Source organism: Dicentrarchus labrax, unplaced genomic scaffold (assembly GCF_905237075.1).
Source record: "Dicentrarchus labrax unplaced genomic scaffold, dlabrax2021, whole genome shotgun sequence".
NCBI lineage: Eukaryota > Metazoa > Chordata > Actinopteri > Moronidae > Dicentrarchus > Dicentrarchus labrax.
Window position 1 is genome coordinate 25,397,014 of NW_026136718.1, and position 25,707 is coordinate 25,422,720.

Sequence of the window (25,707 nt, forward strand, 5' to 3'; positions counted from 1 at the left end):
CAGACCCAGGTTACAGCTTGCACAGAAAGCAAGGTGTGCCAGATTTACGCCACCGTTGGACCGAGTGCGACACTCACACACCCATACACACAAAACATGTATCCATTCACTCATAAAATACGATTACCCGCACATGTGTTGTTGTTGACCTCATCAGCTGAGGGTACCATTTCTGCATTCTGCCCCTCCCCTTCCACTATACGAAGCTCCTCCTGGGAAATCCCTGAACGGGACAGTCCTACAGAGCAGGACTCGGACTGGAACTGCAAAAGAAGGTGCAAAAGACACTGGTTAGCAGGTTGCCATATACAGATGATTTCTCTGTGCACTATAGTGATTTTCTCTACCTTTTCGTACTGCTGGTCCTCAAATGAGATTTTGGCAGTGCCTGACTGCCTCACTCCTGAGCCGTAGTCGGGAGCTTCCTCATCAGCTGGAGGGAAACACAAAGCACCTTCACTTCACTCCCTCAAGAAGTCTCACACAGCATGTCCTTTTCAATCCCTTCATGCCCTTTGGCTCAGGCTGAGTGTGCGATCCTTACCTGATATGGCCTGCACTGCCACACGAAGGAAGCCCTTCACTTCTCCTTTCTCGCTGACGATGGCCACGCGGTGGACAAGAGGAACCGGGTACAGCAGGTTACTCAAATAAACAAAAGCCCTGAATAAGGGGCAGAAAGAGAGAAATCATAACAGATTAAAAACAACAGAGCTCAGGAGATGGCTCACACTTGATAAAATATCACTGGACTGGACAACAGAACACAGAGCTGCAAAGCAACCAAACAGAAGCTGGGACTGCTCTTGCGATGGCCATGGCTGCCCTTTACTATCGCTTTGTAGGGGCTTTTTCTCAACATCTATAATCAATGATATTATCAGGACAAATATGGGTCACATGCAGTTAACTTTTGTTTTGTACTGGTGAGAGCTTGGTGAGGCTAGGGAGCATGTGTGTAAGGGTCAACTCTGAATTCTGAATTTGAATTTTACTGGAAACCAGCTCACTACTAAGCTGGACAGCAGCTGTTTTCCATATGATTTCATTCCTGAAATTAAGTTTCTTTACATTGCTTAATGATCATATATTATATACATGTGCATCGTGAATGTGCCTCAATATGAAAACACTACACTGCATATCAAATGTACAGACCCAAAATGAGCGCTTGAGGCACTTTGCATCAGATTTGAAAATACTTCAGGGGTAGTGACAAAGACTAACTTTTGAGAGTATAAATGTGGGCATAACTGCACTAGAAATGTTTCTCTTTCTTGGTTTCTCATTTTCTAGTTTTTAGCTACAGTTCTTGGTCTTGCAGTCAAGGACCACGTTTTCCACGGGCCAATAGGGGTAGACATTTAAGGGTGGAGAGTGTCAAAAGGGAGAGGATTATGACAAGATTGGTGAGGTGCAAAGAAGGCATGCTCAGGACAAAAAAGGGTGAACAAAAATGCTTTCAACTTCTCGACTCAAAGGAACCAAAAGCAAATGGAACAGAAATCATCATACGGAACATGGCTCAGCTTGAATAAAAAAACTGCCAGCAGCTTGATATATTGTGTGCTACACCAAAAACCAACGAATGACATCAGAAATCAAAGTGCACCTCCTGGGTCGAAGTGATAATTTGTGCAAAGGAGGGGCACTAGTTCATCATCAGACGTACTCAAGTAAAAATTGACAAAAAAGGTCAAAATAAAAAGACTTGTGCTCTGGCATGCCTAAAAGAGACAGCTGCGGTAGAAACCAGCTCTTTCATCTTGAGATTTTGAGTCTTCCTTAACACCACTTTTCTACTTCATCGAAATAATTTCCAGACTCTTTCGTACCTATTCAGGTTTCACAGCATGGTGAGAACATTTTACTGTGGGTTCCAGTGTTATGCAAATCAGACCTGAATATACTCCATGAGACATGTCAGTGCTTTGGCTAGTGAATGAACTTCTTTAATAGCTGCAAGTTTGCATTTAGCCACACAAAAGTGAGACACACACCTCAAGCAGCCGTTGAGCATCAACTTTGCTTGGATTTCCATGGAAACAAGGGGTATGAACTGACCCACCCTGGGCTGACATAAAGGACTTGTTTTAGAAATAGAATTGTAATATGCAGGAGAAGCATTTAGTCTAAGTTAGAGTGAAAAAAACAGCTAGCAAAAAAACCCAAAGAAAATCAAGCAACAGTCAAATTGGATGAGATTAAAGATAGAAAGCAAAAGATAAACCTCGAAGCCCAGAAATGTCTACTCCAGTGTCCACTCAGTATCATGTTCATGAGAGAAATGTGTGTAGTGGTTTGACAACTGAGAACATTTGTGTCTCAAACATGAGACAGTGACAGTGACAACTGAGACAGGGAATAGAAACTGAAGTGGCTAGTTTGACATGTACTAAGCAAGCAGGAAGTGTTTAAGAAGATGGAATGAATGAAATTCCCATGATCAAAAAAAGTATAGGTAAAGTTGGTTTTCAACCATACACTGAAGCTATCCAACTGAAATACCCCAACTCTATGTTGATATTACAACTATGGCTTACTTGTCCCAACTGGAGAGTTCAATGGAAAATGTAGCACACTAATTTGGACAGAAGAGGTGTGGTTGCCACATAAATAAAAAAAAGACTCACGTGCTGCAGAAATTTTGATTTCAGGTTTATATTTCTCATGCACTCCCAGTCCACAACAGAGTGGGGATTTTGTCAATATTGTGTTTTCAAAAAAGTCATCTGTGCTGATGTCTACTGAGGGAAACAGACCCTGCGTCTCAGTGTGAAAGAGCTAGTTTCCTCCACCAGCATGCTCCTGAAACCTCACCAACCTTCCCACTACACTGAATAATGGTGAGCGGTCGTAAAAGGGATCCTGGCCTTCGCTGGAGCCTCGGCAGAGCTCTCCCTCATCATCATCCTCATCATCATCATCATCATCATCATCATCATCATCATCCTCTCCCCCGAGCTCCAAGCACGGGTCGTCCAAAAAGATATCATCGTCCAGGTCCTCCAACTCCTCCAACTCCTCCTCCTCCCCTCGACCCTCCCGCTGCGGGTCAGCCAACTCAGTAATTTCAGAGGTGGAGAGGGTCGGGGATGGGGTTGGGTCACTCATGCGCTCGCTCATGCATGTGTTGAAAATGGGGTTTCTGGTGCAGCCAGAGACATGGGAACTAGGTTAGTACAGTTAAGATAGAAAGCAAACACTTCAGAAAAGAGGGGCGGTAGACCACCATATGGACTGGACCACAGGAGAAAACCTGCCTCCACCGAAATCTGCTTTTACTGTCTGTGTTAGTGGACAGCATACATGTACGGTGGAGCCACAAAGGAAAGATTGGAGAGTGCGAGACAAGCAACAAAGGTTGTTAGAAGTATTTAACCTCCTTTGCTGAGAGTGCATGTACAGATCTCAAGTGTGCCAGACCATGGAGATGATGATTGACACCCTGTAGAACAAAAGATTTGCTTCCAAAGAAGATAGTCACTTCTAGGTATCACAGGAGTCAGACACGGTCAGACAAAGGTTGTATGATCTTTATCTGTTCATGTAACTATTCAAACCCATGTATGAATATGACCTATCTGTAATATATACTACTATATACTCCAATATATTTTAATGTATATTGGTTTTTATTATTCATATTTATACATATACTATACATATTATACGTAATACATACATCATGACTTTTTCTTACACCTCTCTAATTTTACGAAAGATTTTCCTTTTTTATTTCAATTTATTTCATTCAAATAGTTCTGTATCTGTTTTCTCACTTCTTAACCTGTCTCTGTGCTGCTGGATCAATGAAGTCGTATCGTATTCTACATAATTATTTACAAACTATCTTACATAACTAAGATGTTATAAAAGACTAATTAAATACAATTTTCTGTGGACATTTGCAAGTGACTCCCTGGAGATTTTCAACAGCAACTACAGTACTAGTGTTAAGCCAGTGTTAGCAACACTCGTTTTAACACTTAACACAAATGCCTAGTACATAGTACAAATACACACTCCAAATAAAACTGCTACATCCAACTTCAGTTGATTGCTGGTACATAATTTGTCTGGAGAACTAGATTTCATTAGATGTGGTGCTTTTGGCCACATAAGCCTGTATTACTCACCTATTGTGTGAATAGAAAATCTAAATGAGCTGACAAACATATTTCAAGGGGACATTTTCCAGATTACTGCCTGATCATTTTTGCTCTTCTTGCAGGAGCTAAATGACATTAAAGGCTGAATATTATGTAACAGGGCCATGTGACTGTGTGTAGGACCCATCTGCAAGAGAGAGAGAGCTTGGCAAAGAGATTGGGAGGCTGTGTGCCAAAGTGGGAGAGAAAGAAACAGCAGGCTTAGAGTAGGAGGACTGAAGAAATGTCAATCTCAAATGTTCCAAAGCTGATTTTTCCCATTAAAAAAGACGAGGCTGGCATCAACTAGCATGTACTGATCATTTCCATTGGTTGTCAGATCCATCTTTTGTGTTAAAGCTGCAAGCCCATGTTGGGGAGAAAAATAGTCACAGAGGGACTTCAGTCAGTAATAAAGCACATAGAAAGAAAATAAAGTTGGAAATTGGCAGTATACTAAGTTAAAACCTGTCAGTTATGAGAACATATGGCACAGGTCTATCGTGAATAAAATATGCTCAAGTAATACATTCAAAAGGTAAATTAATGCAAATTTGTGATCACGTTCTTTGATAAATGATGCCATGTAAGTCCTTCATATAAATACATATTTTTATATAAGTTGAAATGGAGAGGGTTGCTGATAGTGCTGCACTCAGAGAATACTGGGAATACCATAATGAAGTGGGCTGCAGACTAATTCATGCTGGTGTCTCCATCATTATGGTTCCATTAGTTGACCACATGCACAATATGTGGCAATATGGCCAACAGCCGCCCATTATACTGAATGGACAAGTATGACTAACACTGGGCTTCTGTTTGCTCACTGCTGTTGACCTTTGTGTGAGTTCAGTATGAATGCCTTTCTGTCCTGTCCACATACTGTACAGGGCCAACTGTGCATTTACCTGCCAACCAGACGGAACCAGGGGAAGCGATCATAAAAGGGGTCCCCTCCAGTCATCACATTTTCACAGTCTTCAGTGGTATTGTTGGGCACATCAGCAGCGCGATCATACATCTCTCTCATGAGATCCAGCCTCTGCCTGCAAGAATCAGCAACAATTGACACATTAAGTCCTTGCATTAAAAACAAGCACAGCATGGAGTTAATGAGAAATGTTCTTACAGTGAATACTGTGCTCTTTGTGAAATCTATCCCTCACAGAGACACTATAAACTTGTTTGTTTCTGCTGTTTCTAGTTAAAAAAAACAAGAATTATATTATTGGCCTCAGTGCATGTTGTGTACCTTAGTTTTTCCAATGTCCAGTAGTGGGTGGCTCCATTTTTCTGATCCTGCACCTCCACAGCCACAATGGTGCGTGGGAAGTGTCGCATCTCTCTGTCCTTACTCGCCTCTGGGGGCAAAAGGTCTGGAGGCAGGGGGGAGTAGAGAGTGTCTGTGAGCAGCACAAACTGGAACTGAACCTGCAGGGGAACAAAAAGCATGGGTACTGTCAGAGAGCCATATTATAACATAAATCTGTGATCAATCTGTGGATGTGATGGAGTTTAAATGACAACAACATGTTGGACCTTCTTTTTCAGTTCCACACTGATGGCATTGGCCTCCTTTAGGAAGATGGCATTCCCCCATAACAGGTCACGGAGAGAGGTGAACTGGTAGCAGCGCCACTTACGAAAGCTCCACACAGCCATCTCTCTTTCTCTCTCTGTCCATTGCACTGTGGGCAAAAATGATAAAACATCATCATTTGGTGAGGACTTGCCTACCACTAACATAGATATGTATACGTTTTCCAATAATTTGCACTACCTTCCTCCTCTGGCTCTTCCTCTTCTTCAGGGGCTTCTGGGTAGTAACGGTCCACTTGCTTCTGAAGAGCCTCCAGCTTGCTCTCATAATCCTGGACAATTGATTAATGAAGACCAATGTTAAACACATGTGGTCTTAATACATTAACAAGCTATTTAGGAACAGATGTCAGTGAGTAAACTGTCCCATCGATTGACATAACTGTTGAAATGGAGGACCAAAGCTCATTAAAAAAATACTACTTATTTTATGTATAGCATGGAAAAATATCTTGTAGCTTATATTCATTGCATGAGAGGTACTTAGTGTAAAATAACTTTGATGTTTTTGTAATTTTGACTACTTAAATACAGTACATACACTGATCAGCCATAACATCATGACCACCTGGGCACCCTGGGGGTCATAATGTTACACAGTCCCATACCAACAAACTGTGATGCACTGTGTGTTCTGACAGCTTTCTATCAGAACCAGCATTAACCATTTAAGCAGTTTGAGCTCTGTTGAATCAGACCACACGGGCCAGGCTTCACTCCCCCCCAAAAAGATATAGATATAAAATACCACAATTTTAATTAGATCTAATTTCCTTCAGCTTCAATGATTAATGTCAACAGCACATAAAGCTGTTAATTAACGTACCAGTCTTTGCTGCTCCAGAAGGTTATTGGCCTCCTCTCTTTCTTTGCGATACTGGTCCTCCAACTCCTGCAGCCTGAAGACACAAGTGAACAAAACAGGTGTAAGAGATGTCATGTACCACCTCAAAGGAAACACTACTCTGGCTTTTGCACCAGGGTCGCAAAGTTTCTGGAGCAGCACGCCATTTACTGCACACTGTGCTGCAGGCTCGTATAATGTGGCAGTTATTAATATTACAATAAGTGTTACACTTCTTTCCTACTGGCTGTAGCTTCCTTATCTGTTGTTCATGTCTACAATATGGTGATGAGACCCAATCTGCTTCCTACACAGGCTTTCTTGAAAAGTTCAAGTTGAATGGCTCAATATTTCCCCAAAGTACCTCTGTTCCATTTCCTGTTTCATGTCAATGCCCTGCTTCTCGAGCAGCTCCCTCTGGGCGAAGGCCCAGTCCACAGGCTCAACAGGGGTTTCGGCACATGGGGTCCTCTCCCTCTCAGCTCTGGCCTGCACAGGGTGGTTGAACCGGAACACATGGCTCTTCCCCAAGATGATGCGATTTCCTTTACGGGATAAAAAACATCTAAATGTGTTACACATACACATACGTGTTGCAACTATGTATAAGGAAAGGTAAAATTCACGAAAGCAAGAGAGTTTACTGACCCGATTTGAGGACCGTGGGCTCCGTCACTCTTTTGCCATTGACATATGTCTCAGCTCCTTCACAGGGCTCCAGGACAACTGCTGATAAAGAACAGAGAAGGCAATATGAGACCATGCCAATATTAAACTCTGGTGTACACAGTACAAGCCTGTGGAGTAAGATAAAGATCACCCACTTTCTCCCATTGGACCAGTGGAACTGGTAAAGGTGCAGTGCTCATCCTTGATGAAGTGGCCGCTGAGGACTATATCCTGACGACTGCTGGCGTCTACGCGTCCTACCCTAAAAAAGAGAAAAACATTTAAATAATGCATGCATTTAGCACCTAAATGAAATCTGTACTTTAGGAAAGGAAGATAATCCCTCCACTCTACCATATTACCTTAATAATAGATCATAAAGGGACTGACAATATCTTACCTGGTGATCCCGTCTTTAATATAGTACAGCAGGCACTCAGACATCAGAGGATCCTCGTTGAGGTTCACTAGATGAGGTGTCTGACACAGAACAAGGAATCATTTATTAACTGTTCAAATTAGGAGAGCAATTTACAGAAATCATTCATTGCCCATATGTTATTTATAATATAAATTATGCACACACTGCACATCAGAGAGCTCAAAAACAAGCTCCCCCCGTTACAAACACCAAATAATCAGCAATAGTTAAAACCATGCAGTCAAATTCACTCCCCGTAGCTTCACAGCATGATTGTTTAATGTAGTCTCAGTCAGATGTTATGGGGCTGCAGGCCATAAATCACTGAAATGGGGGCACCACCATTATCTTTTCCCCCATGTTTACACCAATTTCTGCCTTCAGGGTGTGTTTGAAGTGAGTAATGAAGTAGATTTTAGATAACACTTATGAAAAGAAAAAAGCTCTCGACTGATCTGCCTTGGCAAGACTTCTGTTGAAGTGAGACTCAGAGCACTCAAACAGCTTTAAACACTTCACAGCTACAAACCTCGTTGGGGGAAAACAGCCCGACTGTGTCGATAAACACAGCCTGGGGCATTCTAGGGCTATCGGAGGGCTTTGGGGTAAATAAACAAGCATTTAAGTTAATAATTTCAATGTCAAGAATTAGATCACTTTTTTTTATCACAGACTTTTGGAGATGTCTTATATCTTCTTACCTTCTTAGGAGAGAACACGCCAACTGTCCCACCATCTTCTCGCATTGCTACACCCATTTCTGCCAGCAAAGCCTCTCTGTGGATGGATGTCAGACTCAGTATACCAAGCGGCTACATGATTTGTCTTTATGTCAAGATGCCTCATTTATTAATATAGTTTATATGAGATAGTTTTGGGTGGGGGGGGTTAGCACAAATGCAAAACAATGGTTTCTATTTTCTATTAGTAGTTGCAACCTGGGGTCAAGACGAATATGCATGCTATACCTTAAACCTGTAAATTCCAGAGTTTTTTTTTATTTTAAAATAAATATTTGTATAGACTAGAAAAACTATTAAAATACATGATATACTACTGCTATTTTAATCTTCCACATGTACTGCTTTAAGATACATTAAAAGAGGATCCGTTGATATCACTTGTGTCTTGTTTTTAAACCATTTTCTGTTGTAAGCATGTTGTTGTGTTCAGTCTTTTTTTACAATTTATTTTTCTACACATTTTTCTTTTTTGGCTAGGACTCTTTCAAGAGAAAAGATATATATATAAATATATATATATATATATATTGGGGGCCTTTTTCTCTTTATTAGATAGGACAGCTTAAGATAGAACGGAAAGGGGGTAGAGAGAGAGGGGATGACATGAAGCAAAGGGCCACAGGTCAGATTTGAACCCATGGCCACTACAGCAAGGACTCAGCCTCGGTACATGGGGCGCCAGCTCTATCAGCTGAACTATCAGGGGGGCCCATGAAAGAAAAAATACATTTTAAGAAGGATTTCATTACTAAAATGAAATTAAAATTTAATATTCTATATCTCACCTTTCCATTCTAATGGCTTCTGTCCTGCGAAGTTTCTCTTCCCAAGTCTCATTGAGTTCAGCAATGATTTTCTCTGTTTCCTGACATTTGACAAGATAGCGGTAATTAAAGTAAAAGTTGTTTCAAGGATACCTTTTGTCTCTTTCTGTCAACGACTCCAATGAAAAGACCAAAACCCCAAATCACTTGATCCTACTAACAATATCTTTGTAGCCAAAGCCTGATATATCTTATATCCTTATTATATATATATATCTTATTCCTGTGCGCTATAAAGCTCAAACACTGTTAAAACACACCAGTGAGCCACACTGTTGACATATGCTCCTTAATTAAGATGAATGTGGGCACTGTAGTTTACTTTGAGTCAATCCCACATATACTGTATAGTCCTGCTGTCATACTCACTACAGCATCAAATCCACAACTGAAACTACTTTTCAAGAAATGCACAATTTACTCCCGTTTGAGTAAACATTTTCAAAAAACTGCTTTATAAATTTATCAAGTCTTGTTTAAAAATGAAAGTGGGGAAACAGCATGACCCACAATGCCTCCAGATTGAGTTTGTTGTGCATTATTCTCCATCTCTACCCCCTCACTTCCTTCCATCTTTCTACTTTCGATTCTCTAACACAGCCATAAAATGTGATTTATGACTTTGGTAAGAACAAATGGGTCAGTCTGTGGAATGAGTGGGAAACACACTAATAAATTGGTAGTTTTGGTCTTTTCATGAGATTTGTTGACAACAGCAAAAACATAGAACATCACCAGCCTTACACTTTAACTATTGAAATGGTTAAGCGTTAAAATGCTTTTATCTGTATATCTTCATGATGAGCATTGGTAATATCCAATATGTATATATGCAGTAAAATGACACTGTGTCAATGTGTCAATGAGTGTGGGTTTAAAGATTAACTACACTGTATGTTATCCAGTGTTCACCTTCAGTCTCTCGATGGCCTCTTCGCTGCCTGGGCTGAACATGATGCGGTCATGCAGACTGGCAATGGATCCGGCGCGGCTGGACAAGGCTGTGATAGACGGAGAGGGACTCATCCCCGTCATGGCATTGGTCACTGTGGAGAGATCATCCCTTTGATTCACAGCTTGGCCTTTATTGTTATTGTTCTTGTAATCGGATACGTCTGTCGGGGCGGGAGGGGGGCATGGCGTGTGTACAGGAAGTGGGGTTGGGGTAATCGATAATAGGGAGTAAAGAAATGGAGAAACGCAAACAGAGAAGGAAGAGAAGAAAGGGGAGAATAGAAAAGAAAAAGAAAGAAGAGATGTGGCCTGAAACAAGTCACAAAAAGTCACAAAGAGAAATTTGTCTTGCTACTATACAAGCGAGGGCAGCACCAGCAGAAAGCCACGCGGAGAGAGGACCAACTTAAAAGATGCAACAAGGAGGCCATCTAGCCATGACCAAAGAAAATGCAGCAATTATACAAAAAACTTCAAGCGAGCGTCATATGCAGGAAAATTCAAAATCAAAATGTTAAATATATAGTGTTCATCTGCAATTTTAGGTAAGCTAGTATGATGGCAGGGATTCTATTGCTCACTCCCTAAATTTGTCATTTTATATGGAAAATGAAATACATAACGCTATTAGTGCAGAGACATAATTACTCATTTATAATAGGGTTGTATTTCCTGCAGAGAACACTGGGAAGCCAGAACTCTCAATTAAGATTATTATCTAAAAGCACCAAGATACATTTAATGCTCAGTGTGCTTCTCTAAAATTAGCAATGTCAAAGAAATGACTGAAAGCAGAAATCCATCTCTCTGGCAGACAATCAGACAGTGGTACGTTTGTCTGGATAGCCTTGAAACCTTATTGAAAACTTTTAAATCAAAATCTTTGTATAATTTCTATTTCGAGTCTGCCAACAGATCTGATTTCACTTCATGTTCCCTGCTTCCTGTTCAGTGCTTTATCTTGGCATTGTTGTGGCACCTCAAGGGCCTGTGATAGATTCTACAAAATAAAGAATAGCAACCCTGTAGCTGCTGCTATGGCAACACAGAGCAATAAATTGGGAAAGTGTATCTCACCCATCCATCTGGACAGGCTGTTGCCCGCCAAGATGGATCACACAATATTGCCTTCGCAGTGCAGTTAATGAAGTCATGTATTATATAGAGAGACAATAAAAAATTAGGACATAAAGATGAGATGGCTATCTCAAAGACCCACATTATGTAAGTAATTATACTCTCTCTATGACTGAAGGCTGCATCATCATCTTATGATTTCTGTTATAGCTGCCAACAGGAGGCAATAGAGCCAGACAGACTGTGCCAGGGGAATGGGGAGCTACACTTTCTACATCAGGGAAATTAAAGATTGAGATAAAACATAATTCTTTATGGGCCATAATCTTCCATATTGCATTGATTTGTTGCTAACGACCATTTAGCTCTGTTCCGCCAATGCCACAGCTATAAAGACATACACAGATTTCTACAGCACCATGACATGGCACATACTGAGACCTGGACTATGTGCTATTTATACTGCATTAACTTGAGCTACTTGTATTTCAGTGCAACTCGCCTAAAACTTTCTGATCAGTTCTTTATGATATTGTGGTGCTGCAGAGAACACAGAAAAGCTACTATTTATGCTCACAGTAAGCACCGGTGATGCTAAGCTGCAACAAGAGCAAAAGCAAGAGCCAGAAAACACACATTTCAAACCCTCTATGTCAGCACCAGATGCTCGATATGCTGGGAGAAGAGAAGATAAAGAGTGGCAGAAAAAAGTGAAAGAGAAAAAGAGACAGCGTAACACCTTTAGATAAATGTTCACGGATTTAAACATTCACTTATTATTTGCTGAACACCTGAGCAGAGCAGTCAACATAAATAAACATCAATTTGACTCCACTGCTCTTAGTACAAGATATATAGCTTTGCATTTTAATTAATAATGACATTTTTTCTCAGACAACAAATTGCTTATTGGTTCAGCAACAACAATGAAAAAAAATAATTTCTGTGACAAATGTGAAGATGCAATAAAGAAGGGGACAAGGTGCATTAAGTTCTTCTTGTTGACCTGCCCTATTTGAACAAAAATGCAACTCAATAGCATCTTTTCATTAGACCCTCCATGCCCAGTAAATGCCCACAATTTTAAACTCCACACCTCCAGTTTGTAACACTGACTTTCTATTATATGCTAAACTATAAGCTTTCTCAACATGCTAGCTCCAAAAGATAATGCTTGAAACCCTTCCCCCACTGTTTCCAGTCTTGTTTTTCCCCCACAACTTGGGAGTAAACTGCACTTTGTTGCTATCTGTTCATCTCCATTCACGTCTTTCCATTGATTTTTCTGCCCTGGCTCTTAATTTGCTTCGTGTTATATCTAAATGCACATCAACACACACAATGTTTGTGAGCACAGGGAGAACTTAAGTGCAGTGTGTGTGATGGGTGCTGTGTGGGCTGAGGTGAGACAGTATATCATTGAGAATAGCGTGCAGTCACTAATGAAAGGATCTCAAACCATTGCAAACATTTGAAATCAAATCTAGAGATAGCACTAATGGTCACATAAACCCAATAAATGATCCCTTACTCTCAATGATGTCACCCAAGCCCTGGGCGTAGAGGAGATCTTTCAGGCGAGACACCTCCTCCTTCAGCTCGCGCACCAATCGGTTGTTGGGATCTTCATTGATTACAGCATTACAGCGAATCTGTTTGGCGCGGTCTGCATACCTGTGGGTATATGGGAGGGATCATTGGGTACGCTAACACAGGTGAGGGAGCAGGCATAAAGGCACCCACACATATTCATCATCCCCCTGACAACACACATCTACACGATTGTGCAGCCTGGCACTGCAACTCGTGAAGGGTGTTTGAAGTGTGAAAGTGATGCAAGCCGCTGAGTAAAATGTGTATTACACAACACTTTGGTCTCACTTGCATCCATATCCTTCAGAGCCACATTCAGCGAGTGTGGAACGAAAGGGAAACAGTATAAGATGTGTTGTGTGCTCAATACCTGAGGGTGCTGAGGGTCTCATCGTAGTTGATGTCAGCTGGACTCAGGGCTGCTACCATCGCAGTACGAGAATTCCCCCCTGACATAATGAAGAAAACACTTTGGTTCAGTTTGTCGAGAAATAATGGATCAGTAAGAACATGAGCTTGTCAAACATAGAAATATTGTGATCATACCCAAATTTTCTCTCAGTAGCCAGGTCAGAACTGAATCTCTGTAGGGGATGAAGCTTTCCACTTTCTTCTTCTTTTTATTCTGTGTGTCAAATTAAAACACAAAATTCCAATCTATGTATTTATGGTAGTTAGGTAAAAACAAAATATTATAATAATAACAATAAATTACCTTATTCGACCCAGAGTCCTAAAATGAATAAACAGAAAAAATTATACATTTATCCAAAATAACATCTGCTTTATCTTACGATGTACAATATGCAGATATAATACATACCACTTCTGCCAGAGCAGAGATGACTTTCCCCAGTGTAGTTAGAGATTTGTTTATATTTGCTCCTTCCTGTGAGCAAGAAGAAGATAAATTATTGAAAGTAAACACACTGATTGATTGCTTTAATATGGATTTCATAGTGATTGTTTCCTATATAGACAAGGAAATGTGTTTTCAGATCTGGGTTGGAATATCCAAGATGCAGTTAAGGAAAACATTTCACCTTAAGCCTGGTCCCTTTGGCTCCAGTAGAATCAGCCCTCTCACTGCCAGCCAGATCCACCAGACTTATTTTACTGACCTGCAACAAAACAGACAGTTATTCAACTGCAACACATTAGCTGACAACAGAAAAGCTAAAGCTATTCAATCTATTCCAGAGACATGTTACCTTAGCATTACAGCATGACCTTCAAGTAATCATTGATTTCCAATTTCCGACAAGATTTTAATCAGCATCATCAATCAGCTCATAGATAAGGAGAGGCAACTGCTCAATGTTAAACAAGTTAATTCAGGACATGATAAAACTTTACCTTCTCAGAGGTGTTATCAGTCTCAGCATCATGACGTTTCTGAGTGAATATGATATTGAAGACAGCATGCGAGCGACTGCTTGTCTCATTCATGTTGGTGGCAGCCACAGTCCTGTACAGACAGTAAATACATTTTTATCAGTCTGTGCAGCAAGCTGTTTGTTTGGATGTTTTATAATGAATGTGCAAATAGGTACAGTATAAATGATAAGCTGAACTTTTGCATGTTCCTCCATTTTATCAGAAATGTCTTTGGTGTATTTGTGATGTTTAATTCAGGCCCTAACATAAACATAAACTTCTGGTACGTGACATGTATTTTTCACTATGCAAAAGACTCCCAGGCAAGAACCAAAAATGGTACACACTACAACAACAACAGTGTGAATGAATAAACAGCTCCATCACCTGGCCTTGTTGCCAGAGTCCATCAGGTCCTGGATATCATTGTAGGAGGTGACAGCCAGCTTAGACAGGTCCTCAACATAAGGCCCCATCAGAGGGTGTTCTCGAACACGCAGGTTCCCTTTATTTTTGGGGTTCAGTAAGTCCCGCACACGTTCACAGTAGATTTCCATGTAGCTTACCTGTTCAGATAAATAATATTAGTTTGAACATTCATAACAGGTGTCAGATTCAGGTATACTGCATGTACAGTGTACATGTATTTGTATTAATTACATTAGTAATATTAGTGTTTGTGTCTACCTGGCCAGGTATTAGAAGCTAAATCTAGTGCATTACTCTCTTCTCTTTGTGTTAGATTGGTGTTTTTTGTACATGGTCCCTGACAAAAAAACTGTAAACTAAACAGGATGACATGGGGTACCACTGCCTACCTCCACAGAGTAAGACATGCTGTTGTCTGCATTGTAATTTATCTTTGTGAAAAGATCTTCACACATCTGGAAAAAGAAAAACAACAACATTACTTCCACAGTTGTTACATTCATACAGAAATTTAAAATCATCTTTCCTTTGATTTATGATCAGCACTCGTCAAGTAATCACAATAAGTCTGTACCAGGGGAATGATTCCTTGTTGATCTTTGACATCCTGTTTCCCCATCATGGTGTACGACTTGCCAGCGCCCGTCTGACCATAAGCAAAGATGCAGACGTTGTATCCTTCGAAGGCATGCAGCAACATTTCCTCTCCGATGTCTTTGTACACTAGCATCTGAGAGGCAAAATTGATGTCCTCGGGCTGTGTACAGAGATCAATAATCAGTCAAACGCAACAAAAGTGATGCATAGTAATGAAAAAGTGTGTGCGTTTGTGTGTGTTTGCTGGTGTGTCTGTACAACATTTGCGATGTGGGGGTGGAAAAAGAGTTACCGAGGTGTGGGACCAGTAGGAGTAATCAAAGTTGAAGCTCTTGTTGTCTTTGGCCTGCTTGGGGTTGATGATGGCTGAAAGACAGGACAAGGAACACGGGTCAGAGGAAGGGTGAGAGCAGCCCATGTGAAACTGTATCTGAGCTGAGTCGGTGTCATGTTGTGCTAATAGAGCTGAGAAGGCCTTAGACTTAGACCTAGACACGGAATACAAATATGTATAAATATATGTAAATATTTTCAGGTTTTGGTGAACTAATAGATGGACTCACTACTGACCAGTGGTTAACTGTCTTTTTGCTCTACTTGTTTGTGCAAGTGAAGAGTTTAGGTTTGATTTCAAGTTTCAACATTATGAATCAAACTCTAAGCATACAAACTTGTGAATGTATGTGTCAACTGTGAGAAAAATCTGCAGTATAGCCCTGCTGGTGGCCCTGTGAGGCTGTAACACACATTACACACCAAAAATAACTAAATTATTAAGTAAAAAAATAAACTATTTTGCTATTCTTACTTCCTTTCAAATGTACAGTTTGGCCTGACGGTGGTGCCAGATTAAAAGGCCATGTTGTTAGGTTTCTCTGTCTACCAGTGGCCATTTTAGGACCGCTCAGGCTTAGTTTGTCAGGCTCAGCTCATCTTTCAACAGTCTCAGGGTGAAACAACCCTCAGCCCTGAGCTGCACTTCATCAGGCTCCGTTGACCCTTGTTAGCCATCAGAAAAACTCTTCTATAATATTGTAATATTGATTCATAGTCATAATCACATTGAGCTCAAAGAGGTCTCACAGACATAGACACCCAGTTAGCCTTATTCTAATCCATATGTAGTCCTCGCCCATGAGTTAAACTCTATACTTCATATGCCTGTTGGGGGACTCCAGAAGTAAAAGAGGAAAGGATGAAGAGGACTCACAAACATTTTGTCCCTTAACCATCACTGTACTTATACATAATCACATTAACATCAGTATACATATCTCCCATCACATACAAAGTACATAATTTATCTTCTCCCCTTTGTTAAGATTACATAGAATAGAATAAAATAGAATAGAATAGAAAATACTTTATTTATCCCCGAAAGGAAATTATAACGTCATAGCAGCTGAGTTTAGCGTCAATTATTATTAAAAAGTCTTATGGCACTTGGAAGGAACAATCTCCTGTATTGTTCCTTCTTGCAGTGGGGTTGAATGAGTCTGTTGCTGAAGCTGCTCTTTAGCTTGTCCAGTGTTGTGTGGAGGGGGTGGGAGGGATTGTCCATGATATCCAGCAGTTTTGCTAGCATCCTGTCCTCCACCACCTCCTCCAGGGTGGCAAGCTTCAAGCCAACAACAGACTCAGCCTACTTGATGAGTTGAAGTTGTGTCTTTAATCAGTCGCAGTAAACACTAATCACTTTAAATAATACAAACACAATGTGCCCTTTCTCATTGATTCATGATGGTTTTTTTAAATCACAGTGAATCCCAGTCTAAACATTCTGGTTTGTCGATTTACTTCTCCAGGATTACCAACGATGACTCAAACAAATCTTCGTAGTTAAATTATGATCAAATCATTTCCTCTTGATATCTGAGCTAACCTGAGATTAGATACGTCTGCTTCATGACCCAAACAACAAAATGGAGGTACTCATTCACTTTATGATTTATGACATACATCTTCTTAGGGTTCACTTCATCTATTAGTTGTGTTATTCCTATTGTATTCTTGAGTTCTCACGCTTTTTAATGAAGAGTGGCTGATATGGCTTGTTTGTGGCTAATAAAGCTGTACATGTACAGTACATACGTCTGGAAAGGTTACACAGTATCTTATAGTAGTATAGTATAGGACTGCTTCTTTCAACACAATGCCTAAAAGAAAACACATGCTTTTTTGATACAATAATAATTTATATTTCATATTCATTATAAATGGGATCAGACAAATGAGCCATGAGAAAGAATAATAACCTCAATTTTCAACTGACAAATCAACATGCAGCAACAGCAGTGAAGGTTATGTAGGAAAATGTTTTCAGAAACAAATAAAGCCTTTGTAATGAGAAGCTAGGGCCTACTGCCAGTTTATACTCGTGATTTAGAGATACATTTTACAATTACAATTTATATTGTGTAGTTAAACTCAAAATATTAGATATGTACTGTAAATGCAAATTACTCTTGCTTTTTTCTAAAGGCATCTATCATTATTGAAATATTGATATCAAGGCGTATTTGTGTGAATACTACAGGGCCTGGTAGCGTGCCCACTCAAAAACAACATCTCTGGTGTGGTCTGGTGATACCAACTCTGAAAATGCTTCCTCCCTGCTCCCAGAGCTCCAGACACCATTTTTTCTGCTAATGCAGATGCGGTCGATAATAGAGGAAAGGGCCCAGGGCTAAGTACACTCTCAAGTAAGTGTACACAGTGTTATTTCCTCTCTTCACTGCTACTGTATTTCTAGCTATAAAATATAGGCCAGTGTGGCTGACTGGCGTTTCAGGTTTCAGGCCTCATTTACTTGGCATGATGTGTCCAGGTACTCTGGAAGACGGCCAAATATGAACACAGGTGCACTACAGTTTACACACAATGCTCTCTTTCATATCAGTAGTGTATTCTGTGCTTGTAATTGTCATAAAATACACAAGGTTTGCTGCTAACCACAGCTACAGAATCAATTGTATTAGTCAGCCAGAAATGTTTTCCATACTGCTCATTACCCCTACTGTGCAGTGTCTTGCCACAAATGGTCTTTTACAGTGTCATTACATCAGACATTGTTAGAAATTCCAGTTAGAACTAAATATCTATTTAGAATCTAAGGACAGTGAACATTAATCAAGCAATACTTAATAATCCCTCCATTAATGACAGTTGTGTATCAGTGATGGTTTTGAGTTCACCCTTGTTGCCTGTTCAAATGAAATCTGCTGTTGTTGCCCATTACAAAGCCAGATTGCTCACATATTCTGGAAATATGCTGTTCAATTGTTTACAAGTAGTAAAATAATAAATCTGGTTAAATACAAATATAACTCAATTACTTTCACCTATCCTAACTAACCACTTTCCAACGAAATTTGCTGTTTATGTAAAGTGATGATGCAGGTGAAACACTAGAAAAATATGAGTGTGTCACTGTATCTTTCTTATAATATCGTGTAAAAAGCAACAACCAGTGCCTATATGCAACATTAGCACACATCCTGGGTGTTAAATGCCGATCTGTTAAAGCCTTTATCGATGCACAGTATATATCTATACTGTGTATCTAGTACAACTTGACAATGAATAAAGGTCCATGAAGGTCCCATCCTACAAGCTGCAACGTGGTGAAAACAGGGAAGAAATTGATTGGTTTTCCTGGTAAATAACGCTGACCTGGTTCTATACAATATGGATTCTATAACAAAAGAAAGCCATGAAATAAACCAATTCTAAAAGTAGACATGGATTATTGTATCAAACCTCTAAAATGGAAAATATATTAAGATCTGATTATTAACCAGAAGCAGAGCCTCTAACATCCTCTCATTGCTTACTCATCTCTGATTGTGGTATGATTCATACAAGACAACCCCCCCATACTCCAATACCGGAAAGAAAAGCGCCCTGCTCTCTAAGAGGTAATTACTTTAGAGTGGCAGTGATTGGCAGCATATACAAGTGTTACAGGGGGCAGTGCTGTTGCCTATTTAAATTGAACTCAGTAGCTTGGATGACGTTGTCAGTGGTCACAGCTTGCGTGTCAGAGTAATCTCCACCTGAGGCCAGTTTTAGTAACATTTTTAGTACACAGAGCACATCTCCCATCTTCATCATACCCCCCTTTACTACCTGTCTACTCTTTTATGATGGAAACGCTTTTTAATTACGAGGTGTTGCCTTTATAGATGACGCCGGGTCTGGAGGTCATGTCATGGAAGGTAAACGTCATTAGATAGGATACAACAGCGGCTCATTTTTCTTCTGGCAATGTTCTTGCAAACCTTGTCACCAGAGGTGGTCAGAAGTGTGTATCATATCTACGCTTTTATCAACACAATGTTTGCTCGTACGGACCACTACTACTGACTTTATTTTAGTTTAAAATCACTTCTGATATTCCCACTTATTTTTACAGCACAAAATAATAATCCACCAATAGAGTATTAACAGTAAAATGAATGGAAACATGTTCCAATTGTTCTTAAGTGAAAATAAGACACAAAAAACACTTAGTTGACCCTTGTTGTAAAGTAATATATAATCTATACAGTCCTTGATTCAGAGCTGTTTTGTAAATACTTCTTAGCTTATTATCGATTAGTTGGAAGTAATTTATTCTTCATGGTAGGGCCGCAACTGACTTTCATTTTCATTATTGAATAATCTGTCACTTATTTTTTTGACTGATAAGGCATTTAGTTATAAACTATCAGAAAAGAGTAAATAATCTATACTTTCCACAACCCAGGCTGACACATTGTCATTGTCTTGTTTTGTCTGATGTTCCAAAGCCCCAAAATATTAATTTTCATTTAAAAACCCAGAAAATCACAGGTACTCTTTAAATGTGAATACCCACTACCTGTGATTTTGGGGGGGATATTCTTAGTTAAAATTACTTCAAATCAATTTCATTGACTAATAGATAGATCCAGTTAGTAAGTACTTACCTAAATACTAACTTAAGTCTAACCCTTGTTCACATTTTTTTATTTTACTGCTAATTCTTTCAAATACAGGGTCTTATTACATCACTGCTGAATAATTGTGCATTACCAATGATTAGATACACTGCATATTACATTAGTACAATGTATTACATATTACAAAGTTGCAACTATTTTTGAGAGTTACATGTTGCATTGATGATATTTTTAACTTTTAAAAGTACACAGTTTTGAATTGGAAAAAATGTTATTTAAAATTTTGATGTATCCTAAATTGAAAAAGGTGTGCACCTTTTCACCAGGTGTAATGTTTAGTATGCTCACTTTTTTGTAGACCTATACCTATCACTGTCAGTGATGCACACATCTCACATCATTTATCCTAACTACAGTGGCAGTTATCTGATCTAGCTTCATTTCAGTTGTCATACATTATATTTTCAGATTCCCATTATGGCACATTCCATGTTTGTCTTTGTCATAGCTGCTAGGTCTTCATAATTGTGACTGAGTGATGTTTGTCAGACAGTCACGGGTGACCTGCCCCAGTCAATAGGAGAGGAAATGTGGCCGCGTCAGCAGGTCTGGCAGAGGGGATGTGAACCCACTGACAGACAGAGACTGGAGGAGAGCCACATAGATGCTATATTCAGCAGCAGCAGCACTGTGTGTAGGCGGTATGTTGTCTGCTGCTTTATGTTGGGCTTCTATCCGAGTTTACTTTACTACTTTAGCAGTCTATGTTGTGCCATAATTAGCATTATAGAGCAGTACAAATCATGATTTATGCTCAAAGTAACATGAATTCACTCAGTTTGCCTTATAATCAATTAAATTCATGTGAATTTGTTTACACAGAGACTACACCACAACAACATAAATTTGCCATCGTGGTGGGATATAAACTTTTACATTTGTCGATATTACCTAAAGTATATTACCTAGAGTTCTAATGGTTAGATATATACAGAGATATTTTGAGTCAGTCCAGTAGTGAAATTTCTTAGAAGTTTAAAAGTTTTTTGCGGCAATATACACTTAAAACTATCCACCAAGTATATGCACCCAATGGCCCTCTAAAGCAAGGTCTATTTTTCCTTCAGGTCTATCCCCTGCATCTTAATTAAGGTCAGCGTGGGAGGGAAGATCTCTCAAACAACAAGATTACTGCCATTCTCCTGCTTTGTGGGAACTGGGCTATTGACCCACACGAGTGTCAGAGAGCACAAAGCAGAGAGTGAGACACACACAAAAAAACCTCACAACTCCTTCTTCTTCTTCCTTTCCTCAGCCCAGTTTACAAAAAGACAAGGGGGCATTTATACCCTGCCTCTGTACCCCCTCCAGACACTGCAACCAATGGGCTTTTTCATGACATCAGTCTGCTTACATTCTCCAGTTCACATCCAGAGCCATTGACTCAGTTTGGAAAAGAACAATCTGCTCTACTGAAAGAGCTGCAGCCTCACTGAAAGCAGCTTTGTGGTCTGTGTGGGTCCGACTAAGAAGAAGTTTTCTAGTACTGCTGACATAATGCTAAACTCAGTTTAATCTCTGGATTTTAAGGTCGATTGATTAAACAGAATCAGGACTTAGGCCTGACTAAAATCTGTTCACACAGACCAACTTTTGTCTGTGAAGTGATCAGTGAAGAAGACTTCCCTTGAGTATGTCACAATCAAACCCAAGAGCTAATTTTACAACCCAGCATTGTTTGAAATTAAGTTTGTAGTTCCCTTAATGCTACTCATAAAAAAAAAATATATACAAAAATGATATACAGCAAAGATCAGGTTTTTAGAGAAAATATTGTGTTACTTATATTAGATGCCATAGCTACTTCTGATATTACTGTAATAAATAAAACTACATTTCTGAAAAAACAAAAACCAGAAGCAGCTAGGTACTTAAAATATTTTTTGCAGTCAGTTTTGGCTCCTGGTCTTTTTAGAAAAGAGTGATCTATGGTATGTGTTATACAATGCCTACAGTGCTTTGACAGCATGACTGATGTCATATACTGCTGAATGAACCAAATTAGCATCAAGTAAAGAACAAGTGATCACTACACTAAATATTTTCAAGTTACATGTACTTGGCTTATATGCTTAATTAAACAACAAAAAACTGGCTTTAGATAAAACAAACGGGATGTCTCCAAGGGCATTCACACTGTAAATATATTCCCTGTGGATTACAGTGTCTCTGATCTAACCTTACACTGCTGACAGCAAAATACTCATTGTCCACTGCTGTAGAGACAGAAGAAGGAGCTCTGTGCCAAGGTAATGAAACCACTCTTACTGTAGGTGTCAACAAAATTTTGTCACCATCATGCTGTAAAATCTTTAACTGGACTAGTCAAAAAAAGGAACAATTAATGACAAAGAGTTTTTTAAGATTGTAAGTATTAAGTCTAGCCAGGATCTACATCACAAATGCAACAAATCACAAAGTTAAAATATGACAGCCCAAAAAAGCCACCCAGCTTGTTGTCTAGTCACCCATGACATGAGGAAGGAGGGGGAGAAGGCTAAATTAGGCCAAACGGTAAATATTTCAGGAAGCCTCATTCATTATTGACAAACGGCTTTACCTTGCTAAGCAGACTACATATCGAGTATCTTTCCAGTCTCATCTCGACAAGAGTCCTCGCTCTGTGTACTGTATAACCCGAGGAATGTGGGGCATTCTGATCTACATACTTAAAAAATGTACAACATATGGCACCAAATACACTAAGTTTTACAGAGAAACTATACTCTAGCTAGATGATGTACGGAAGAAATGGCACTTCCAAATGTTTATATGGACAAAATCATTCCGGAAAAATTTCTTCCAGATTTACTGTTATTATTGTGCTTATTGCATATTTGCATTGGTGGCAGATTTGTTTCAGATATTATGACTGTGAGGAGTTGGAGCCACATCATACATGACATCCACATAAGCATGCCTCCTTTTTCTATTTTCAAAGTAGACAAACATACACCAAAGAACTAAACGTCAAAATATACAATACAGTTACCTACGTTACATGTATTGTTGGTTATATACAGGATTTGAGTTATTTATTATATATTATATTTCTTATTACCCCTGAGTAAAGAAGAATGACCTTCTTAGCAGTGAGAAGTCCATAAGATAAGAGGTGTCGTTGAACTCTTCCCAACCTTAGTGCAATCTTAGCAATACTTTAAACTGTATTAAGCAGTGACATGCATTACCCGAACACCGTATATTTCAGGCTCTTGTAGATATCCTCCAATAATTGTTCACCCAATTTCACTTCCCATTCTGTCTTAATGGTGTTAGTCAGGGTTGGGGCTGTACACTGCAGTGTATTGTGCAGACAAGAAATTATATATTCAGACCCAGTTTTAGACTGATGGCAGATTTGAAAAGAAAGATTAATTATAAAATGTTGAATAAGGAGCCATTTTTAAATCTGGCTCAATCTGACCATACAAAAAAATAACAGGATTGCCCTAAATAAATATCAGGTCAAATGTGCAGGAGATTATGTCACCTACAGCATGATGATGAAGGGATTTCATTTTGACAACTGCTTTACTGCACGCTCTATTTAGTAACTGAAAAGATTGACTGTAATTAAACGTCAATCCTGCAGACAAGCTCAACAAGGTAACATTTTCTCCATCGATAGATCAAAATGATCTCCTACAGTATCTGAATAACCTGCGTCTGGAACTAAAGCTGATTCTGAATACATTTCCTGCTCATACCACATGTCTTGGAATAGGTCTTGCTTGTTCACAGGAGACTAGCACAGTCACCACTGGTACTATGCAGGGGGAGTTTATCTTTTCATTAATCTCCTCGCACAGGGAGGTCAGAGGTCAAGGTCAGTCATAGTTCAGAGGAGCCAGAACCGGATCCCCCTGCTCGAGCTCACATCTAGCTGGGTGCCTTCTGCAAACCGCTTTCAAAACATGAAACCAAACTAGTATACATAACACACATACTGCAGGTGAATAGGTGAATTTTAAGCTCAGTACTTACTGGTGGTGTTTCCAGACATCTGAATGATGCATTTGCTTTCTTTTCCAATCTCCCTTGAATTGAAGGGGCGGACACGCACCGCCACCTTCACAGAGGCCCCTGCCATGGTGCTGTCTTCCTAGCACCTTCTTTAGTGCCCAGGTGTAGGGCCCACAAGTCTGTAGAAGGGAGCAGATAATGAATCCTAATTAATAAAATGTAGCTTTTTTCCCCCTTTATCAGTTCATATGTAAATGACATGCTGTAAGAGAGTGTTGTGTTATGTTATGTTAAGTTATGATATGTTTTTGTCACGTTATGTTACAAAGAGGTTTTATTTTTACATTAGTGTTAAAAATTGTAAGGGCTGAATATTACACCTCACGGTTGACGTGATCAGCACAATAGAGGAGGGCAGGGCTGTGTGGCTGTAACATGAAAAGACCATGCATGGTCAGCTACAGCCAAGGGAGATGGATAATAAAGCTAGCGGTAACAAAAGAAGTGCAGCAGCAGCTAAATGTCAGGCCATTTCCCTGGATGACAATGGCACTGAAACCGGCCACAAATCCAGGGTCTGGCTTCATTCAGCAACTCGGTTTCATGAACAACTCGTCACACCATCTCCTAAAAGACTAAATATGAACATTCAATCACTGTGTGATTTTAGTGTGTGATAGCGTTGTGGGTGTATCAAGAGCAAGCGTGACTCATCATCTGTGGCGATCAAATGACAATCATTTAATGTTTTCATCAATAAGCTTTAACAGCGGGCAATATGATATAATTAGCTTTCACTGCATGCCTCAATCGAACATTTATAAACGGTCACATTTTACAGCATATTAACAAGAGAAAGAGACATTTCTTTAACCTAATGTACGCAGATTTGGGGGAATGTTGGGTTTTTGTATCAATATTCAGTATGTTGCTATGGTTTGTGACTCAGACATCTGTCATTATAATTGAGTGTTGTAAATCTGCTGTGTCACCCTGCTTCCTGGTACATCCTCCACAGCTGGCCCCTAAACAGATTCATTTGTGAAATGTATGCGAGTAACTTTGTGGGAAGAATTCTAGTTTTCTGGTTTTTAAGGTGCAACCATACTGTCCACTGAGGACAAATTAGGATTTTTAAATAAAATACATTTAATTATAAAGGGGTTCAACATCAAATTCAATATTGTTTTGATATTTGAAATGAACTGATGAAGATGCTTAAACGTATCGTTTGTTCACCCACTGAAACAGAATATCTTATAGACTATATATATGATGTGTAAAAAACAACACTTTAAGTTCTACAAAAAACAAAATCTGCTTTTTTCCCGTCAACATCCATGTCCATAATCTTTTCATACAGATGCTCAGACCAATCAGCTGATGATGCAGCTCAGCTGGGCGGCCACCATTTTCCCGGTGACAAAGGCTAATGTAATACACCATGCTGGTGTGTATTTGAGCATGACGACAGTTTG

The 25,707-nt window shown here is 39.5% G+C and overlaps 1 protein-coding gene across 28 annotated transcripts in view; it reads right to left on the reverse strand.

The window, feature by feature from the left end:
• The window catches only part of kif1aa (kinesin family member 1Aa), a 40,865-nt gene that overhangs the window by 14,282 nt on the left and 876 nt on the right, over window positions 1-25,707 (reverse strand). For 7 of the 28 annotated variants that reach the window (XM_051376429.1, XM_051376425.1, XM_051376424.1 and 4 more), the window contains exons 2-30: window positions 24,251-24,408; window positions 15,574-15,647; window positions 15,259-15,441; window positions 15,074-15,139; window positions 14,643-14,821; window positions 14,235-14,346; window positions 13,922-13,999; window positions 13,702-13,767; window positions 13,594-13,611; window positions 13,425-13,503; window positions 13,249-13,327; window positions 12,817-12,959; window positions 11,922-11,960; window positions 10,167-10,369; window positions 9,216-9,295; window positions 8,389-8,464; window positions 7,667-7,746; window positions 7,422-7,528; window positions 7,246-7,326; window positions 6,962-7,142; window positions 6,580-6,652; window positions 5,935-6,025; window positions 5,694-5,842; window positions 5,407-5,585; window positions 5,063-5,200; window positions 2,825-3,148; window positions 545-663; window positions 348-454; window positions 128-263 (exon numbers count right to left, since the gene is read on the reverse strand). In XM_051376429.1, the coding sequence (XP_051232389.1) occupies window positions 128-263; window positions 348-454; window positions 545-663; window positions 2,825-3,148; window positions 5,063-5,200; window positions 5,407-5,585; window positions 5,694-5,842; window positions 5,935-6,025; window positions 6,580-6,652; window positions 6,962-7,142; window positions 7,246-7,326; window positions 7,422-7,528; window positions 7,667-7,746; window positions 8,389-8,464; window positions 9,216-9,295; window positions 10,167-10,369; window positions 11,922-11,960; window positions 12,817-12,959; window positions 13,249-13,327; window positions 13,425-13,503; window positions 13,594-13,611; window positions 13,702-13,767; window positions 13,922-13,999; window positions 14,235-14,346; window positions 14,643-14,821; window positions 15,074-15,139; window positions 15,259-15,441; window positions 15,574-15,647; window positions 24,251-24,356 (3,346 nt within the window). In that variant the 5' untranslated portion in view covers window positions 24,357-24,408. The remainder of the gene's footprint in view (window positions 1-127; window positions 264-347; window positions 455-544; window positions 664-2,824; window positions 3,149-5,062; window positions 5,201-5,406; window positions 5,586-5,693; window positions 5,843-5,934; window positions 6,026-6,579; window positions 6,653-6,961; window positions 7,143-7,245; window positions 7,327-7,421; window positions 7,529-7,666; window positions 7,747-8,388; window positions 8,465-9,215; window positions 9,296-10,166; window positions 10,370-11,921; window positions 11,961-12,816; window positions 12,960-13,248; window positions 13,328-13,424; window positions 13,504-13,593; window positions 13,612-13,701; window positions 13,768-13,921; window positions 14,000-14,234; window positions 14,347-14,642; window positions 14,822-15,073; window positions 15,140-15,258; window positions 15,442-15,573; window positions 15,648-24,250; window positions 24,409-25,707) is intronic. The other 21 variants (XM_051376435.1, XM_051376444.1, XM_051376442.1 and 18 more) reach the window with 9 other exon arrangements.